The sequence below is a fragment of the Physcomitrium patens genome, chromosome 22 (genome assembly GCF_059467195.1).
Source record: "Physcomitrium patens ecotype Gransden chromosome 22, ASM5946719v1, whole genome shotgun sequence".
Lineage (NCBI taxonomy): Eukaryota > Viridiplantae > Streptophyta > Bryopsida > Funariales > Funariaceae > Physcomitrium > Physcomitrium patens.
The window spans coordinates 11,193,920-11,209,068 of NC_143431.1; the positions used below are offsets into that span (position 1 = coordinate 11,193,920).

Sequence of the window (15,149 nt, forward strand, 5' to 3'; positions counted from 1 at the left end):
GCGGTGTGCGAAAGGCGGCACGGTGGTCGATTTCCACTTTTCTAGGGCCTCAACCTTGCTTTTTTTAACAAGCAGTCTGCCAGGATTTACTGAGGGTGGCAGAACTATGTGAAATGAATAATTTGTAGATGAATGACTTCATATGTTAAAATCGATGAATGTTAGTGATGTATCATTGGAAGTAAGCCGGTTCATCCACCAAGGTCTCATGACCCTGTGTGCTGAACAAAAAAGTTTTACTTTTAACACAAAAATTGTTTTCTCGGATTTACTTATTTCAACTCTTCATTATTTATTCCATTTAATTACATTTAATTCGGGATCTGACAAAATTTGAACATTTATTATTTAATAGAAAAATATTCTATGCACTGATTTTGATTACTTCAATCATATGTAAAGAATGTCAATTCGTATAAGATATTATTAGATGGTTTTTGAAACTAAGCATGGTTTGAAAAAGTAATTATAATTGCCTTAAAGTTTAAAGTGAATCTTACACAGTACGTAATAACTTCTGTCTAATTTTTCAAGAGTTATGGATCGAAGGCGTGAATTTAAAAAATGATCTCAATATTCATTCGTTATATAGATTATAAAAATAAAAATAAAAAAATATCGAATTCAAACTAAAGAAAAATAGTAAATTTTATTTTATTCTTTGTACTTTTTACATTTATTATTATTTGAAAAAATACTTAACAGTTAGAGTAATATAAAGTAAAAAAAGAACTGTCCAATGAAAATGCATCTATATATACAGAAAACAGTGTTAGGAGAGTTTTTCAATGCAATAAGATCTCTGGGGCATTGCACAGCATGAAGTGCATAATTGAAGAAACAATATCTTCTCATTTTATTCACTCTGTAGTGATTGGTGTAGCTAAATTTATGCAGTCATCTCTGTCTACCCCATCAAAATTGTATCATATATATACCCATTTAAGTCAATAATCATACAAGAAACATTACGAAACATGTAAACACAATTAAATTATAGCAACTTAGAATGATTCAAACACCCACTAAAAAAACATAAAAACAGAGAAGATGATCCAAAAAAGTAGAAATCATAGAAGTTCTGGTATGACCCACAAAAAATCTCTTGACCAATTCGATGCTCTCTTTGTTTTGTTTGTCTAAAAACTTCTTCACAAGTTAAAGCGAAGTGGACCATAAATGAAACTTGAGAGTCGACAGTGTGAACAGCACCCATTCCAGTTGACGCCAAGTCGTTTCGACACCGCGGATACCGAAACCCGTGCAATGGGGGCCTTAAAAGCGAGCCGATCATCCGCGCCTGTGCAACCCGTGTCGCACTCAGAAATGAGGGGCTGAGTTTTTAGGGTCTTCGAAGTGGGGGGTCCGAATATCCATCGTTGGATGAGTCGATGGACGGTGGGGATGGATCGGCCGTATCATATGGCGGGATCGGCAAGAACGGAGCACTAGTTTGAGGGGATTTATCGTGGCCGTTAGATTCTTTTTAGATGGACGGCGGAGAGGCGCCATCTGGAGGCTTCCGATGGTGGTCTGTGGAAGACCATGGAACGGAAGGGCTGAAAGGGGGAGCACAGTGGACGGAGAGGAAAAGTATGGAGTCGCAGATTAGAATGCCGTCTTCGTCATTCTAGGGTTCCCAATTGCGCTCGGTGTCTCAGTCCTGCGACGAAGACGCCTTTCGCCCCTGCGCTCGCTACGTCGGAATCTTCTACCCCCCGACGCTGGCATTCGTCATGCGGCTTTTGATTCATCGGCGGTACTAGAGACCAGGACGGAACTGCGGTTGCATTTCGTTTTTCATGTTAAAGCAGTGCGTTCGCGGGGGAGAGGTTGTCTTGTATTGGAGACCAACGGGGATTGGAAAGGTTGGAAGGAGTGGCGTAGTCGTTAAGGTGTGGACTCTTGCTGGTTGTGTTCGGATTTTGGAGAGCGTTTTTGTGTGTGTTTTTTTGTGGTGAGGCTTGGTAGACGAAGTCTGCAGCAGCCATGTTTGGGCGTATGCCAAAGAAGAGTGACAACACGAAGTATTATGAAACGCTCGGGGTGTCGAAGAGCGCGTCGCAGGATGAGCTGAAGAAGGCGTACAGGAAGGCGGCAATTAAGAATCATCCTGATAAGGGTGGAGACCCGGAGAAGGTACGATAGTGTTTTAGTTGGGGATCGGTCTCTGTGTCTAGTTCCTTGGCCGTGGAAAGGTCTGCCCGTCCTCAGGACATATCCGATGGACCTACAGAGTGTGAGGTGGTATACTACTTGGCTTGCGTGAGCATTGGAGTTGTACGTTCCTCGTGAGTCTGTGCTAGGTCTGATGTCACCTCGTGCATTTACTCCGTTTTGTCAAGATGTGATTGTGAAACTTCGCCCTCCCCTTGATGCTCATATGCATGACGATGGCTCTACTCGAAGGTCGTGCTTGGGAGAATTTGTTTGCGTATTTTTCATACGTTAGGGATACTAATTGGTAACTACGCGGGTTCTTTTGCAGTTCAAGGAGCTTTCTCAGGCATACGAAGTTTTAAGTGATCCCGAGAAGCGGGAACTGTACGATCAATATGGAGAGGATGCTCTCAAGGAGGGGATGGGCGGAGGTGGCGGTGGACACAATCCATTCGACATCTTTGAATCGTTCTTCGGTGGTGGTGGAAGTCCATTTGGGGGTAAGTGTGTACTCCGTTCCCATCATCACGATCTGGATTGGGTACAGCTGTTCAGTCGAATTACTTGTCTATCCCCCGAGGGAACAATACTTATGTTACTAAGGGCAATCGGGTCATTTTTCTCTGATTGGCAGATTCGTTTGCTGGCGGTAGTGGCAGGGGCGGCGGTAGGCGACAGAGAAGAGGAGAAGACGTAGTTCACCCCTTGAAGGTTTCGCTGGAAGACTTGTACAATGGAACTTCGAAGAAGTTGTCTCTGTCTCGGAATGTGCTTTGCTCAAAATGCAAAGGGTAAGCCTCTTGTGCGTCTATTAAAATATAAAAACCTATCAAAATAGGTTTTTTTTACCACAGGATCGTTAAAATATCTTAGCTCGAATGTGCCTCGGGAAAGTGATTTGTGCTGAGCAATGCGGTCGACTAATACCATACCGAGAGAATATAATTACCAAAGACTTCTGCGTCTCAAAAATCTTACAGTGTTTAGGCTGTAGGTGATTGGGGGACCTATCACCTTCGTTGATGCCGGAGCTTTAGAGTGTTCTCATTTTCATTTCTTAACTTTTCAAAAGTTCGAATTGTGCAGTAAGGGATCGAAGACTGGTGCATCCAGTCGATGCGCAGGATGTCAAGGTTCAGGCATGAAGGTTTCAATCCGTCAGCTGGGTCCTAACATGATACAGCAGATGCAACATGTGTGTCCTGACTGCAAAGGATCTGGTAACTAATGTGTCCTTTGATGTCAATTGACAATAGTTGCTGAAGTGTATGTTCAATTCGCTTGGCTGTTCGTGGTTGTTCTCTTCAATTTACGTACTGCTAATTTTGGAAATACTTTTGCAGGGGAGACTATTGTTGAAAAGGACAGGTGTGGACAGTGCAAGGGTCAAAAGGTTGTGCAGGACAAGAAATTGTTGGAAGTGCATGTAGAGAAAGGAATGCAGCATGGACAGAAGATCACCTTCCAGGGCGAGGCAGATGAAGCGGTACGTTTCCCAGAACAACCACGTCAATGATTATTTATAGTTTTGGGATGCCTTAGTAGATTGCAATGTTGTGGTTCTTCGTGATTCGGTATTCCTGAATTAACACACCTTTGTGTGCGTCCTCGTGCAGCCGGATACCATTACAGGTGACATCGTCTTTGTATTGCAACTGAAGGAGCATCCTAAATTCAAGAGGAAAGTCGACGATCTGTTTGTGGAGCATACTTTGAGCCTCACAGAAGCTTTGTGTGGTTTCCAATTCCCACTCACACACCTTGATGGACGGCAACTTCTGATTAAGTCAGCCCCCGGGGAGATTATCAAGCCAGGTATTTGCTTGCTGCAATGCATCAATTTCTCATTCTCTCGTGTTAATTATTCTTGTGTTTTGTTCTTCTCTTTGTTCTCAGTTCACAATGTAACGTTGCCATAAGAAGGTATTTTGGAGAAAAAGGGTTGACGTATCATTGGTGGTTATTGTTCAGGTCAATTCAAGGCTATCAATGACGAGGGCATGCCACATCACCTAAGGCCCTTCATGAAAGGCAGGTTGTACCTTCATTTTACAGTTGAAGTCCCTGAGAGTGGTTCCCTGTCCCTAGAGCAAATCAAGGCTTTGGAGACGGTTCTTCCTCCCAGACCGACTAGGCAGATGACAGATATGGAATTGGATGAATGTGAGGAAACCACGCTATATGACGTTAATATTGATGAGGAGATGAGAAGGAAGCAAGTACATGCACAAGAAGCTTACGAAGAGGATGAGGAATCTTCTGGTCCTCGCACTCAGTGTGCGCAACAATAGATCATGTATGCTTGCTGGATCTGGTAAGCTATTTTAGGAAATGAACCCAAGTTTAACATTACAGGATTTAACTTTCTCATACATGTCCTGCTAATTAGAAGTAGGGAATAGGTTGATTGTTTAAATAGATTGCGGGTGTTACGATTGTACAACACCTGTGAGTTTAGGAGAAACAATTTCTCTCATTTAGCTTGGTTGATTATATAATGATGAAACTACGCTCACTTGCGAAATCAATGAGTTGGGAAGTAGTCGGAGCCCCACTTGTGATTGCAATGGTTGTTTTTCAGGATAACGTTGCTCATGGCAGAAACGTTGAACCCCTATAACTTCGATTTCTGATTAAGGTTTCTGAAGTTCGATGGTTGATGTGCATGTCGACAGTGCTTGAAACAATTGTAGAATATCTGAACTCTTGAAACGACGATGTATTCTGAATCTCTCACCTCCTGGGTTGATATTATCTTGTTTGCACATGGTGACAGTAATAATTGAGTCTTTTTCGAGAAATTTATGGCAATCACTCCAGTCGTCGTGTAGAATGCCACACCTTACCATTACTCTAAAGTCCAAGGCATTGTCCGCAGAATTTATACACAATGTGAACCCACATTCAATTTAACGTATTGTCAGGTTTTTGTGCTGCACCAGGTAGAATTTCGTTCACGCAGATGCAAGAAAAGTGATTGTGTGCCGGCCGCACTTCTTTGCAACTCAATCTTGCTGCTAATGCCCAACTTGAAGTCCTCAGTAACCAGACGTTTCTTCCGTGTCTGCGGTTGACGCGGTTCAAAGACTTACCTCCACCAACCATCTCAGTGGGGCAGTAGCTAAGAAGTTCAACTGCCTCCATACAGTCTCCTAACAATACCGCCCGTTGTAGAAACTCTCTAAATTCACCGAGTCTGTGTCCGGTGTTTGCGTCACTGGAAGTTGACTGCAGCTGGTGACAGGGTGTGGATTGAGGGCCCCAAAGACGTGGAGCACGTTGCTGTGTCCCAGACATGGAGCAATTATTCCTGACCAGAAGCTACTTGTCGGGAAATTTGAAAATGTTATACGTCGTCGAAGACCGATTCGCTTCCCAGTTACGAGGGCTCAGGCTAAAGTGAACAATTCCAACCTTTTTAGCAAGACTCTATTGGAGTGAGAGTATCAGAAGTATCCTCCGGCTGGAAACTTACTCCTAAATTTTCCTCTGATCGCAGTTCGTACAGCGCAGAGACCTTTCAACAAACACCCTGATGCTGTCTGATTCTCACAACGGACCCACTGAAGAGGAAATCGTGCTTTTAATAGACTACGAAGACTGGATCAACATTCTGTTAACCGTATATAAATACATAATAATATATTTATTTATTTATGTATTCCTACACGAATTGTGTTGTCCAATGATGTGTGTATGCGTGGGGTATGCGTATGATCGACGAATGGCGTGGAGCGCTACGATTGAGAATGGGAGTTGAGGGTTGGGTACACAATGTTTTCAGCTCGAGTTTAGGTTGAGGGTTGGCAGTGATCTGTGTTTTTAAGGCCGGGCTGCTCGCGATGCGCCTCAAGGCCTATCGAAATTACTGACACAGTAGAGCGCACATGGACGCGCGACGCGTCACGCGCGCCTCCTCCGCGCACCGGCAGAATGAGAAGTCACAGCAGAATGAGGGCAGTGAAGAGGGAACAGACCCTCAAGCTACAGTTATGAAGTGGCCAGAGAATGGAGCGCTGACACTAGAGTGGGTGCAGCAGTTAGGCAAGGTGCTGGAGTTTGCTTCTCGTCACTTGCTGCCCACGGAGCTCCCCACTGTTCTGCCTGTTCCCGTGATCGATTCGCTGTTACTGGCAGCTCACAAGGTGAGTGATGCCTTTTCTTTCATTAGTCGTGATCGTAATAGAATCATCCTCTAGTTTCTGAGGTCTTGGAACCTTTTGTTTGAGTGCTTGACCGCCGCTACAAGAAGCGTATGCTCCGTCATGTGAATATTCTCTTATCAATGCGAGTGCTTCGAAAGTTGTTGACGCTGAAGACGCGAATTTTGGTTTATAATCATTTTGGTTCACGCGGATACACAATTTGGGTTTTAGTATGCCCTCTTTATAGCAAGCATCTTCATATCTGAATTTTGGAATCCTCTGTGTAGGAAGAGAGCCCAGAATAAAATGAAATATTTGTTTCGTTTCTTTTCTGCAATTTTCTCATTTTCGATGTGAGAAGCACCCTGTTTTTATTCTGAACTACGTCCCCGTTCAAAAAAATCCCGCTAGGTTTTACCTGAATGATTTCTGATTAGTGATCGTCTCTGAAGTTCCTAACACCGGAATTGTCCAATGAAGTCTGGCGAAGAGGCAAGGTCCAGCTGACCAGTATGGCTGGATAAGATGTTGATTTGTATCAGTAATTTGTTTTATTTTATTTTATTTTATTGTTGTTCTGAACTAGTGATTTGAAGCTTATTGTAACTCGTTTTTCAGGAATGCTGATCCTTCCTGTTCTGTTTGTGGTCAAAGTTGTTGCATCGGGAGCCAAACTGTGTGGATGTCCCAGTCGATCATTCCTGCTCAGTTGTACTCGTAGGGGACGTTCATGGACAGTTTCACGACGTGTTGCATCTTCTGGAAATCGCCGGTCCCCCTTCCGCCAATCGTTTATTTGTATTTAATGGCGATTACGTTGATAGGGGTGCCTGGGGCTTCGAGACCTACTTCTATCTCCTTTCTTGGAAGGTATGCCAACTGATTTTTACTCACAACCTCCTGCTTCATATCACTCCTATTATTGCTACAATCGTTCTGTCCATGCAACGCAGAGTTGACGGCGTAGACGTTAGATCTTATTCCATTGAACTTAGTTAATCAATTATATATTTCTCATTATCGCCATCATCATCATTATGTTGATGGGTGTTGATTCTATCAAGGGTCAGAATGCCGCGATGATAGCAGTCTGCCTCACGCTAATTCCTGTACCTTCCATGTGCATACTGTAAGGTCGTTATAATGGTTTGTTGGTTAGACTTGCAGCTTTTATTACCCCATCGAGTATTCTTGTTACGAGGCAACCACGAGACCAAGTTTTGTACCAGTGCATATGGGTTCGAGCAAGAAATCATGTCCAAATTCGGTGACCGAGCTAAGCATTTGTACCGCAAATTGCTAGGTTGCTTTGAAGGCCATCCTCTCGCTGCCAGAGTGGCGGGCTGTGTGTACATGGCTCACGGCGGTCTCTTCCGACAGGTTGAGAAAGAGGTCCCTAAAAAACAAAAAGGCAAGAGTTCCAGGTATGTTCACAGTGAAAACAATCAAACTTCAGCACATTGTGCTCGTTTTGCAGCTTTCATGTTAGTTGGGTATAAGCAAATGAGCGGAGTATCTTTATGTTTGTTGGGACGTGGTCGTAGTTTGGATCCAAAACAGTGGTTTTTTCTTGTTTGCTTGTCTGAACAACTTCGTCCATGTTGACCACAGGCAGTCGAACACGAGTCGAATCGTGAACGAAAAAAACTTGAAAATTGGGACAATTGATGATTTGCAAAAGGTAAGGCGCACGGTTCTAGACCCTTCTGGATTCGGAGCAAACGTCATCCCTGGGGACGTGCTGTGGTCAGACCCTTCACCGAAGAACGGTCTTTCTCACAATGACCAACGTGGAATTGGCCTTTTATTTGGTCCTGACTGCACCCAAGAGTTCATGGAAAAGCACAAGCTCAAGGTACAAATCATCCGACTTTTCCTTTTTTGTTTTCTCTCTTCTATCCAGAGTATGACATGTTTAGGTCAACACGAAGGCGATTGTCAATTGGGCTGCAACGTTCTTCTCTTGCTTCTGTTTGTCTGCCGATTGAGGTTTCACTTGCTTGTCAGGCGTTGTGGAATATGTCTTCTTGCATCTGTTTTAAGTAATGAATCGAGATGCTGTGATTATGGATGCAGTTAATTGTAAGGTCTCACGAAGGCCCTGACGCGAGAGAAAAGAGACCGGACATGGAGGCTATGAATAAGGGCTACACTGTTGATCATGTGGTGAATGCTGGCAAGCTCATTACTTTATTCAGCGCCCCTGATTACCCTCAATTTCAGGCTTCTGAGGACCGATATTACAATAAAGGCGCATACATAGTTCTAGAGCCCCCAGATTTTTCTGATCCTCATTTTTTCCAGTTTGAAGCTGTTAAACCCCGTCCCAAGGTACGAGTTATTTTAGCGCTGTATTTTCCACAGAAAGATTTCAAATGTGAACGAATTAGTTCATTTGATTTCTATTACAACACGATACCTAAATTCTGTGCTCTATTTATTAATATTCCTGTTTTTGCAGGTGAACCCGTATTATGATTTTGTGAACTCTATCGATTCAGATGAAGAGCTTGATCTAGGGTCAGGGTAAGAAGAATCCGTCGGCAATGGCAGTAACAAAGAGCCTTGGGCGACGCCATCGGCCACCGTCATCACTCTACATGTGGCGATGATTTAGTAGATCATAATCTCATAATCTCAGATGTTTGTAGAAAGCATCAAATGTATCTACAACATTCCATAATTTTGGAAATTTCATGATCATGCCCTTTGTATTGCATTCTAAAATCACCCTAACAGAAAAGCTTTGATAGTCTCTCGCTTTTGCCATCGGTTGTTAATTTCCCCTGCAGGCAAGTGAATTCAATTTCGAGCTTATGGATTGCTTAATGTGGTTCGACCTTTATGAACAGTAAAACAATGCTTCGACACAGGAACAAATATGGATTGCAATGAAATATTTGGTAATATGTGTGAAACCTCCTGCAGACTTCTCAGACCGTAGTGCCCGTCGGCCTAGCCAAATCTCTCAAGTCCATATGGGAATTTGTGTGGACGTATATGCAAAACAAACGTGGTTTAACTACATGGCAGTAACTAGTAGACGAAGCAACATCCTGCAGACGCTATGTTCTCGCTCCTTCCACCCAGATGCACTCTCATATTAACACATATTAACACAAGCGGAACTATGAGCTCACCCATGCAACTACTGAAAACATCACATGTGAAGATTGCTCTACCCCATACACGGCTCACATGCAAGTGGAATCCGCTAAGTTGGACACTTTACCACAAATGCAATTCAGCTGCAATGACACACCGCGTGGTTAGCTTTCTTTCCTTCGACAAGCCTTCCCGTAGTTATTACTGCTGGATACACTTCAAATTTTGATACAGTATTTAGTCACCAGCTTGACAAAATCATGTACAAGTGAGGAAGAGTTGGTGTATCACGGCCGGCAAAATCCAGCATGTTTGTATAACAGGTGGGAGATACACTGTCACGATACTTCTATGTTTGTGGAGAGTGGCCCATGTAATCCAATGCACAGGAATGCAGCTTCGAAGCAGAAGAAGAGATAGAACTGATCAAAATTGAATGTTGCAATGATCTTTGTTGATTTGCACTAGAGGAGTCGTGATATTGAATGCCCCCAGAAGTCGGTTTCTGTCTGCATTTCAAGGAGCTTGCACAAGCATACGAAGTTCTGATTGATCCTGAACAGCGTGAAATGTGTGAACTCTGTGCATAGGACCTGGAGCATACTTGTCTGATGCGTCAGATTTTTCTTGTTGTAGAGCAGATGTACTACTTGTTGAAATATGCACATCCATGTCAGTCTTTTGTTTCTCTAAGTTTGAAGGGGCAATGCTACTTACCAGAAGGTAATCCTTCATTGTAGAGTTTACAAAAGTCTGTAAATTAGGTGCAATAATTTGTTTAGTTGAACTGTTTGACATCCTCCAACATGATGTTTGTGCGATTCTATTGTTTCAACATGGTAACAATGCAGAAAGACTATATACTTCACTATCTGATAAAGAGTATAATCAGTTTGAATAAGAGAAGCATTAATCTAGAACTACGGCAGGATTCCTTAACAATTTTCTGAATGTCATCCGGTTTGGAGTGACGGCTTTTGTGATGAGGAGCTTGCTTCGTAAGAAAGGAGAATCTGAATATTACTGTAACCTTTTTCATAGAAACATGAGAAAAAATGAATATTTTGGTAGAAAAATGATGGTGAGAATTATTGAAGCATTTGTTGTGTATTGAGTGTTGAAATGGTTAAAAACAGTACACATATTTTTAGCGTTGTTTGACCAAATTTGAGAAGTTTTACAGGTCAGAGAGAAGCCTATGCCTGTGTGTAACCACTTTTAAAAAATGAATTCTATGTATTGAACAAGGTTTAACTATTCAATTTTTTACATGATTTAGAAATATGAGAGAAGTGGCTAATACATGCAAAGAAATAAATGTAACAAATTATAAATATACTATAATTTATTGTATTCATAAATAACCTATAAAAAATGGTATTCCAGAAAGAATCTAAAAGAATGAGTATTTTTTTTGTTGATATTTAAAAGAATGAGTATTTTTTTTGTTGATATTTAAAAGAAAATACTTTAAAAAATATACTATGACACAATTATAAAAATGAAATAAATATGTAGATATTGTAGTTTAAATTGATGACCACAAAAATATCATGGACTTAGGATCATACTTGGTTAAAGATGAATATTTATTATACCTGCATAAACAACTCTTTAAAATATTTCTAACATTGAGAATGAAAATATAAGTAACTAAGAAATCAAGATATACAAGAAAAATAAGGTAATAGATATAAAACAAAATTAATATAAAACTTAAAGCAAGACAATAACTTTATTGTTCTAAAACTTTTTGTTACACAATTGAAGTATTGCTTATCCCAATTCTTTATTTTAATATAAAACCTAGGTTCCATAAAAGTCTCAGAAAAAAGTCCTACAACTATAATTATTTTTAAATAATTAATTAAAAAAGAAAAGAACTTCAATAAAACCACCAAAAGTTCTTAAGAATCTAAAGAATTTTAGAAGGTTTTAGAACCTCATGGATGTTTTAAGATAATTTTAAAAGTTCTTAAAGTTTTGAAAAATAAACAAAAAATTAACATCCAATTTTATTTTACCTATGTCTAGAGTTTGTGTTGTGGTAGAAAACTTCATTTTAAAATATATAATTGTTAGAAGCAATTTAGAAGCTAAACATAAAGAATAATACATACTTACATGCAATGTTAGATTGTTAAAAAAAATAAAAAAAATAAAAATCTTAATTGACTTGATAAACAATTACAAATTGAAATGATTTTTTTAGTCTAAAATTTGTAATAGTTATATTTTATTGAAATGTGTTTTTTAATAGCCACTCTCTATCATCTTTTTTAAGTTCCAAATAATAATTTTAATATGGACCTACATGATTATTGTACCAACTTTGAGCTTCTTGTTGATAATGCATAAGTCTTTGATGCATACTATAAAGGCAATTTATCAAATCATTTCCATATATATTTTGAAAATATTTAATTTAAAAATCCTATTCTTAAAAATGATGGTTCTACTTAAATAGAATATATATATATATATATATATATATAAGTTTTAGTTGAATAAAAGCTATTGTTGCAAGCCATTGTTGATTATATATATTTATTGTTCAGGTAAATAATATATACATTCAACTTAATAATATTATTTACCTTAACAAAAATATTGTTCTTAAATATGACTGGTATGATAATTTAACCATTAATTTTGGATAATTTTACTTTTAAAATTAATTATCCTAATGCCTCGAGTTTAAAATAAGGTTGCCCAAGTATTTGATGCTATAGTTGCAGTATTAGTGAAGAAAATAACCATCATAATCTAGAAATTATTATAGTACGGTCTTTTAAAAAGCAATTAAAATTAAAACACCAATTTTATATATATATATATATATATAGATATATAAATGTAATGAAAGTAATATTTTTTAGTTAATGAAATATTGTATTGCCAATGGAACTGATTGCAAGTTCCAATCTTTGCGGTTTTTCTATTTTACTATATTATTACTCTAATTAAGGTTCTTTGTCACAATTATTTTTATGATTATTTCTATTATTTAAAAAATACATATATTATATAGTAATATAGAAATATTGAACTTGGAATTTTTGAAATTTAAAAGTAAAGTTCTTGCAACAATCCCACTCCTTCACTTTTGATTATTTTTATTACGGATCCAATTTATATATATATAAAAAAAAATGTTATTTAAAATTTTTAAATTTAAAACAGAAATAATTATTAAACATATAATAAAACTATCATTACAACTATTTATATGAAAACATTAAAACTTATCAATATAACTTTTTTTTGTAAACTTTTCAATGTAAACTTATCAATATAAACTTTTTATTGTAAGACTTTTGTTATTATTTTTAAAAAATTAAATAATATTATACAATATTCTAAAATAGAATAAAATAAAATATTTTTAATAAATATATATATATATTAAATTATAGTTGTTAAAAAAACAATTAAAATGCATTTTTTTAGATTAAACTAAACTAATCCAACATCTACAATACTTTTAATTTAGAAAATTATTATAATTTTTTATAAGAATTAAAATACATTTTAAATTTAAGAAATTAACTGAAAAATTAAAAATTATTTAATTCTTTAAATTTCAGAATGCAAATATGAGATTTTAAAATTCATGTAATTATATATATATATATATATATATATATATATATATATATGTACTTAAAAACTATAAAGAAATTAAATTTGAGAACATAAGAATATCTTTATTAATTTATATATATATATATATATATATATATATATATTGCATTTCTGATGTGTTTTAACTTGAAGTATAAGTTATGAGCTTAAACTTTGTATCAAACTAATTTTACAATACTTTTAAAACCAACATATTTCAATGTTGATTATTAATTTTTATAGTATTTTTTAGTTTATTATTATTATTATTATTATTATTATTATTAGTTATATATGAATATATATTTAATAAATTCATTCTATAAAATAATGAATTATAGAAATTATAATATAATTTATTAAAAATATTATTTCAAAAAATAAATGAAGAACTTTATTGCTATACATGTTTACATAGTAATACAAAAATATGCAATAAAGTCAAAATTAAGCTTGCATTTCTATGTGTACATTTAAATATCAATCGTCTAATTTTATTTAAATTCTTTTGATAATTATCTAATAATTCTTCATAATAAACATATATCGTTTGGTAATTTTCAAAGAATCTAAAATTGAAATATTTAAAAGTTTATATTCTTATGCAAATTTATAATTTTTTTAAAAAATATTTTATTAGCTTTATAATTCTTTGCTTTATGTGCTTTTCTGGTCTAATATTTTTTTTTCTATATAACAAAAAGAATTTTCAACATAAAGAAAATATTATAACTTACGACTATTTTTTATACTTTTCATTTGCCACTTATGCTAACATATTTTTTTAATTTAATTTTTATTATTAAAGTTTATTTTTAATTTCTATATAATATTTTTGATTATATATTTGATTGCAAATTGATATATATTATTTATTTTATTCATTTTATTTATCTTTATATGATCTTAATAAAATATGTTTGTTTAATTCTTAGCTATGCTGTTTTTATGGTAATTTGTTAGAATGATATATTGAAATTTTTTAAAATTAGTATACAATAATTAATTACATCAATAGAAATTTGGTATGTGGTAATAATCTTTGGTCTTAATTGATAGCAACATAAGGCAACAATATTGTTGCCTTATGTTGCTATCAATAGTAGTAGAAGTGGCATAGGTGTTTATTTAAATTGTATATATGTATATATATATATATGGGGAGTTATTAAAGCCACATTCAAATGTTGTTAAAGCCATACAGTCCAAACCATGTGATGATTAATTTTGGAGGATATGAAACAAGGGATGGAAGCTCGGAACAGGGACATAGAACAAGGAATGCATATATATATATATATATTATAACATAAGAATGTTTATACAAATATCTCAAATTTTAGTAAATAAGATATAATCAATTTACAATTCAATAAGCATCTACACAACAATCAAAGTACAATTTTTATAATATAACCAAGTCACTTACACCTTAATAACCTTTCTTTTTTATTTTTTATTTATTTTTATGAATGGTGACATTATCACATAAACCATAACCTACAAAGTAAAAAAAATCTCATTTTTAACGCATTGTTTAGTAGCAGTCATAATAAGTAAAGAAAACTGCAAAATACTTTGAATGAAACAAGGACAATCTTTTGCTCAACTCCACAACAAATTAAATCAAATTCTTGAGCACTCAACCAACACGGACACAACAACAACAAAGAAACATCTTCACTTCAGAATGTCGATTAAAAATCATTAAATTCAAAAACACCCCACAGTTGCACACTCCCTCCCTCAACCCAATCACGAGTCAAAACCAACACAAAAACAACATGAAAAAACAAAAAATACATCACCGAAAGCAAGACGTCGCAAACTCGAAGCCATGCATAAAAAAATCCACCACAAACGCACTAGCTGGGTGTTGAGTTAGTTAGATTTTGTTTAATTGCGATAGTTTTGGTTTGTAATCGCGTCGGAGGGTAAGTGAAAAGGGGAGCCATGAAAATGAATCCATTGAAACTGGGTCCAGACGCGATGGCTAACACACGAAATCCACGCACTGGATCCGAGTCAAACACGAAGAAGACGAAGAATAAGAAGATCCACAACGAATGTGGTGGGACGGTACGTTCGGCCCGCGCCGATTGATCATCGATATGG

At 36.5% G+C, this 15,149-nt stretch overlaps 2 protein-coding genes and 1 long non-coding RNA gene across 3 annotated transcripts; all 3 read left to right on the top strand.

The window, feature by feature from the left end:
- The first annotated feature begins 1,608 nt into the window (after positions 1-1,608).
- Positions 1,609-4,807, top strand: LOC112275040 (dnaJ protein homolog). Its single transcript, XM_024504973.3, has 7 exons — positions 1,609-2,139; positions 2,489-2,660; positions 2,795-2,951; positions 3,247-3,380; positions 3,504-3,646; positions 3,777-3,975; positions 4,132-4,807. Exons 1-7 carry the CDS (start codon positions 1,990-1,992, stop codon positions 4,449-4,451), a joined length of 1,275 nt encoding a protein of 424 aa, XP_024360741.1. The 5' UTR covers positions 1,609-1,989; the 3' UTR covers positions 4,452-4,807.
- A 596-nt stretch (positions 4,808-5,403) lies between these two features.
- On the top strand, positions 5,404-5,829 carry LOC141044781 (uncharacterized). Its single transcript, XR_012216478.2, has 2 exons — positions 5,404-5,538; positions 5,660-5,829. It is a non-coding gene; the product is annotated as an uncharacterized LOC141044781 (long non-coding RNA).
- A 91-nt stretch (positions 5,830-5,920) lies between these two features.
- On the top strand, positions 5,921-9,008 carry LOC112275039 (serine/threonine-protein phosphatase 7). Its single transcript, XM_024504972.3, has 6 exons — positions 5,921-6,305; positions 6,960-7,175; positions 7,473-7,729; positions 7,917-8,160; positions 8,382-8,636; positions 8,767-9,008. The coding sequence occupies exons 1-6, from the start codon at positions 6,048-6,050 to the stop codon at positions 8,833-8,835; spliced, it is 1,299 nt and encodes a 432-aa protein (XP_024360740.1). The 5' UTR covers positions 5,921-6,047; the 3' UTR covers positions 8,836-9,008.
- The last annotated feature ends 6,141 nt before the right edge of the window (positions 9,009-15,149 follow it).

What these genes read in the sequence shown, in the direction of transcription:
- LOC112275040 (XM_024504973.3), top strand. Translation starts at nt 1,990, where the DNA reads ATGTTTGGGCGTATGCCAAAGAAGAGTGACAACACGAAGTATTATGAA. An exon ending in AGGGTGGAGACCCGGAGAAG is followed by an intron (nt 2,140 to 2,488) that starts GTACGATAGTGT and finishes GTTCTTTTGCAG; the next exon opens with TTCAAGGAGCTTTCTCAGGC. An exon ending in CGGGGAGATTATCAAGCCAG is followed by an intron (nt 3,976 to 4,131) that starts GTATTTGCTTGC and finishes GTTATTGTTCAG; the next exon opens with GTCAATTCAAGGCTATCAAT.
- LOC112275039 (XM_024504972.3), top strand. Translation starts at nt 6,048, where the DNA reads ATGGACGCGCGACGCGTCACGCGCGCCTCCTCCGCGCACCGGCAGAAT. An exon ending in TCTATCTCCTTTCTTGGAAG is followed by an intron (nt 7,176 to 7,472) that starts GTATGCCAACTG and finishes TTAGACTTGCAG; the next exon opens with CTTTTATTACCCCATCGAGT. An exon ending in TGGAAAAGCACAAGCTCAAG is followed by an intron (nt 8,161 to 8,381) that starts GTACAAATCATC and finishes TTATGGATGCAG; the next exon opens with TTAATTGTAAGGTCTCACGA.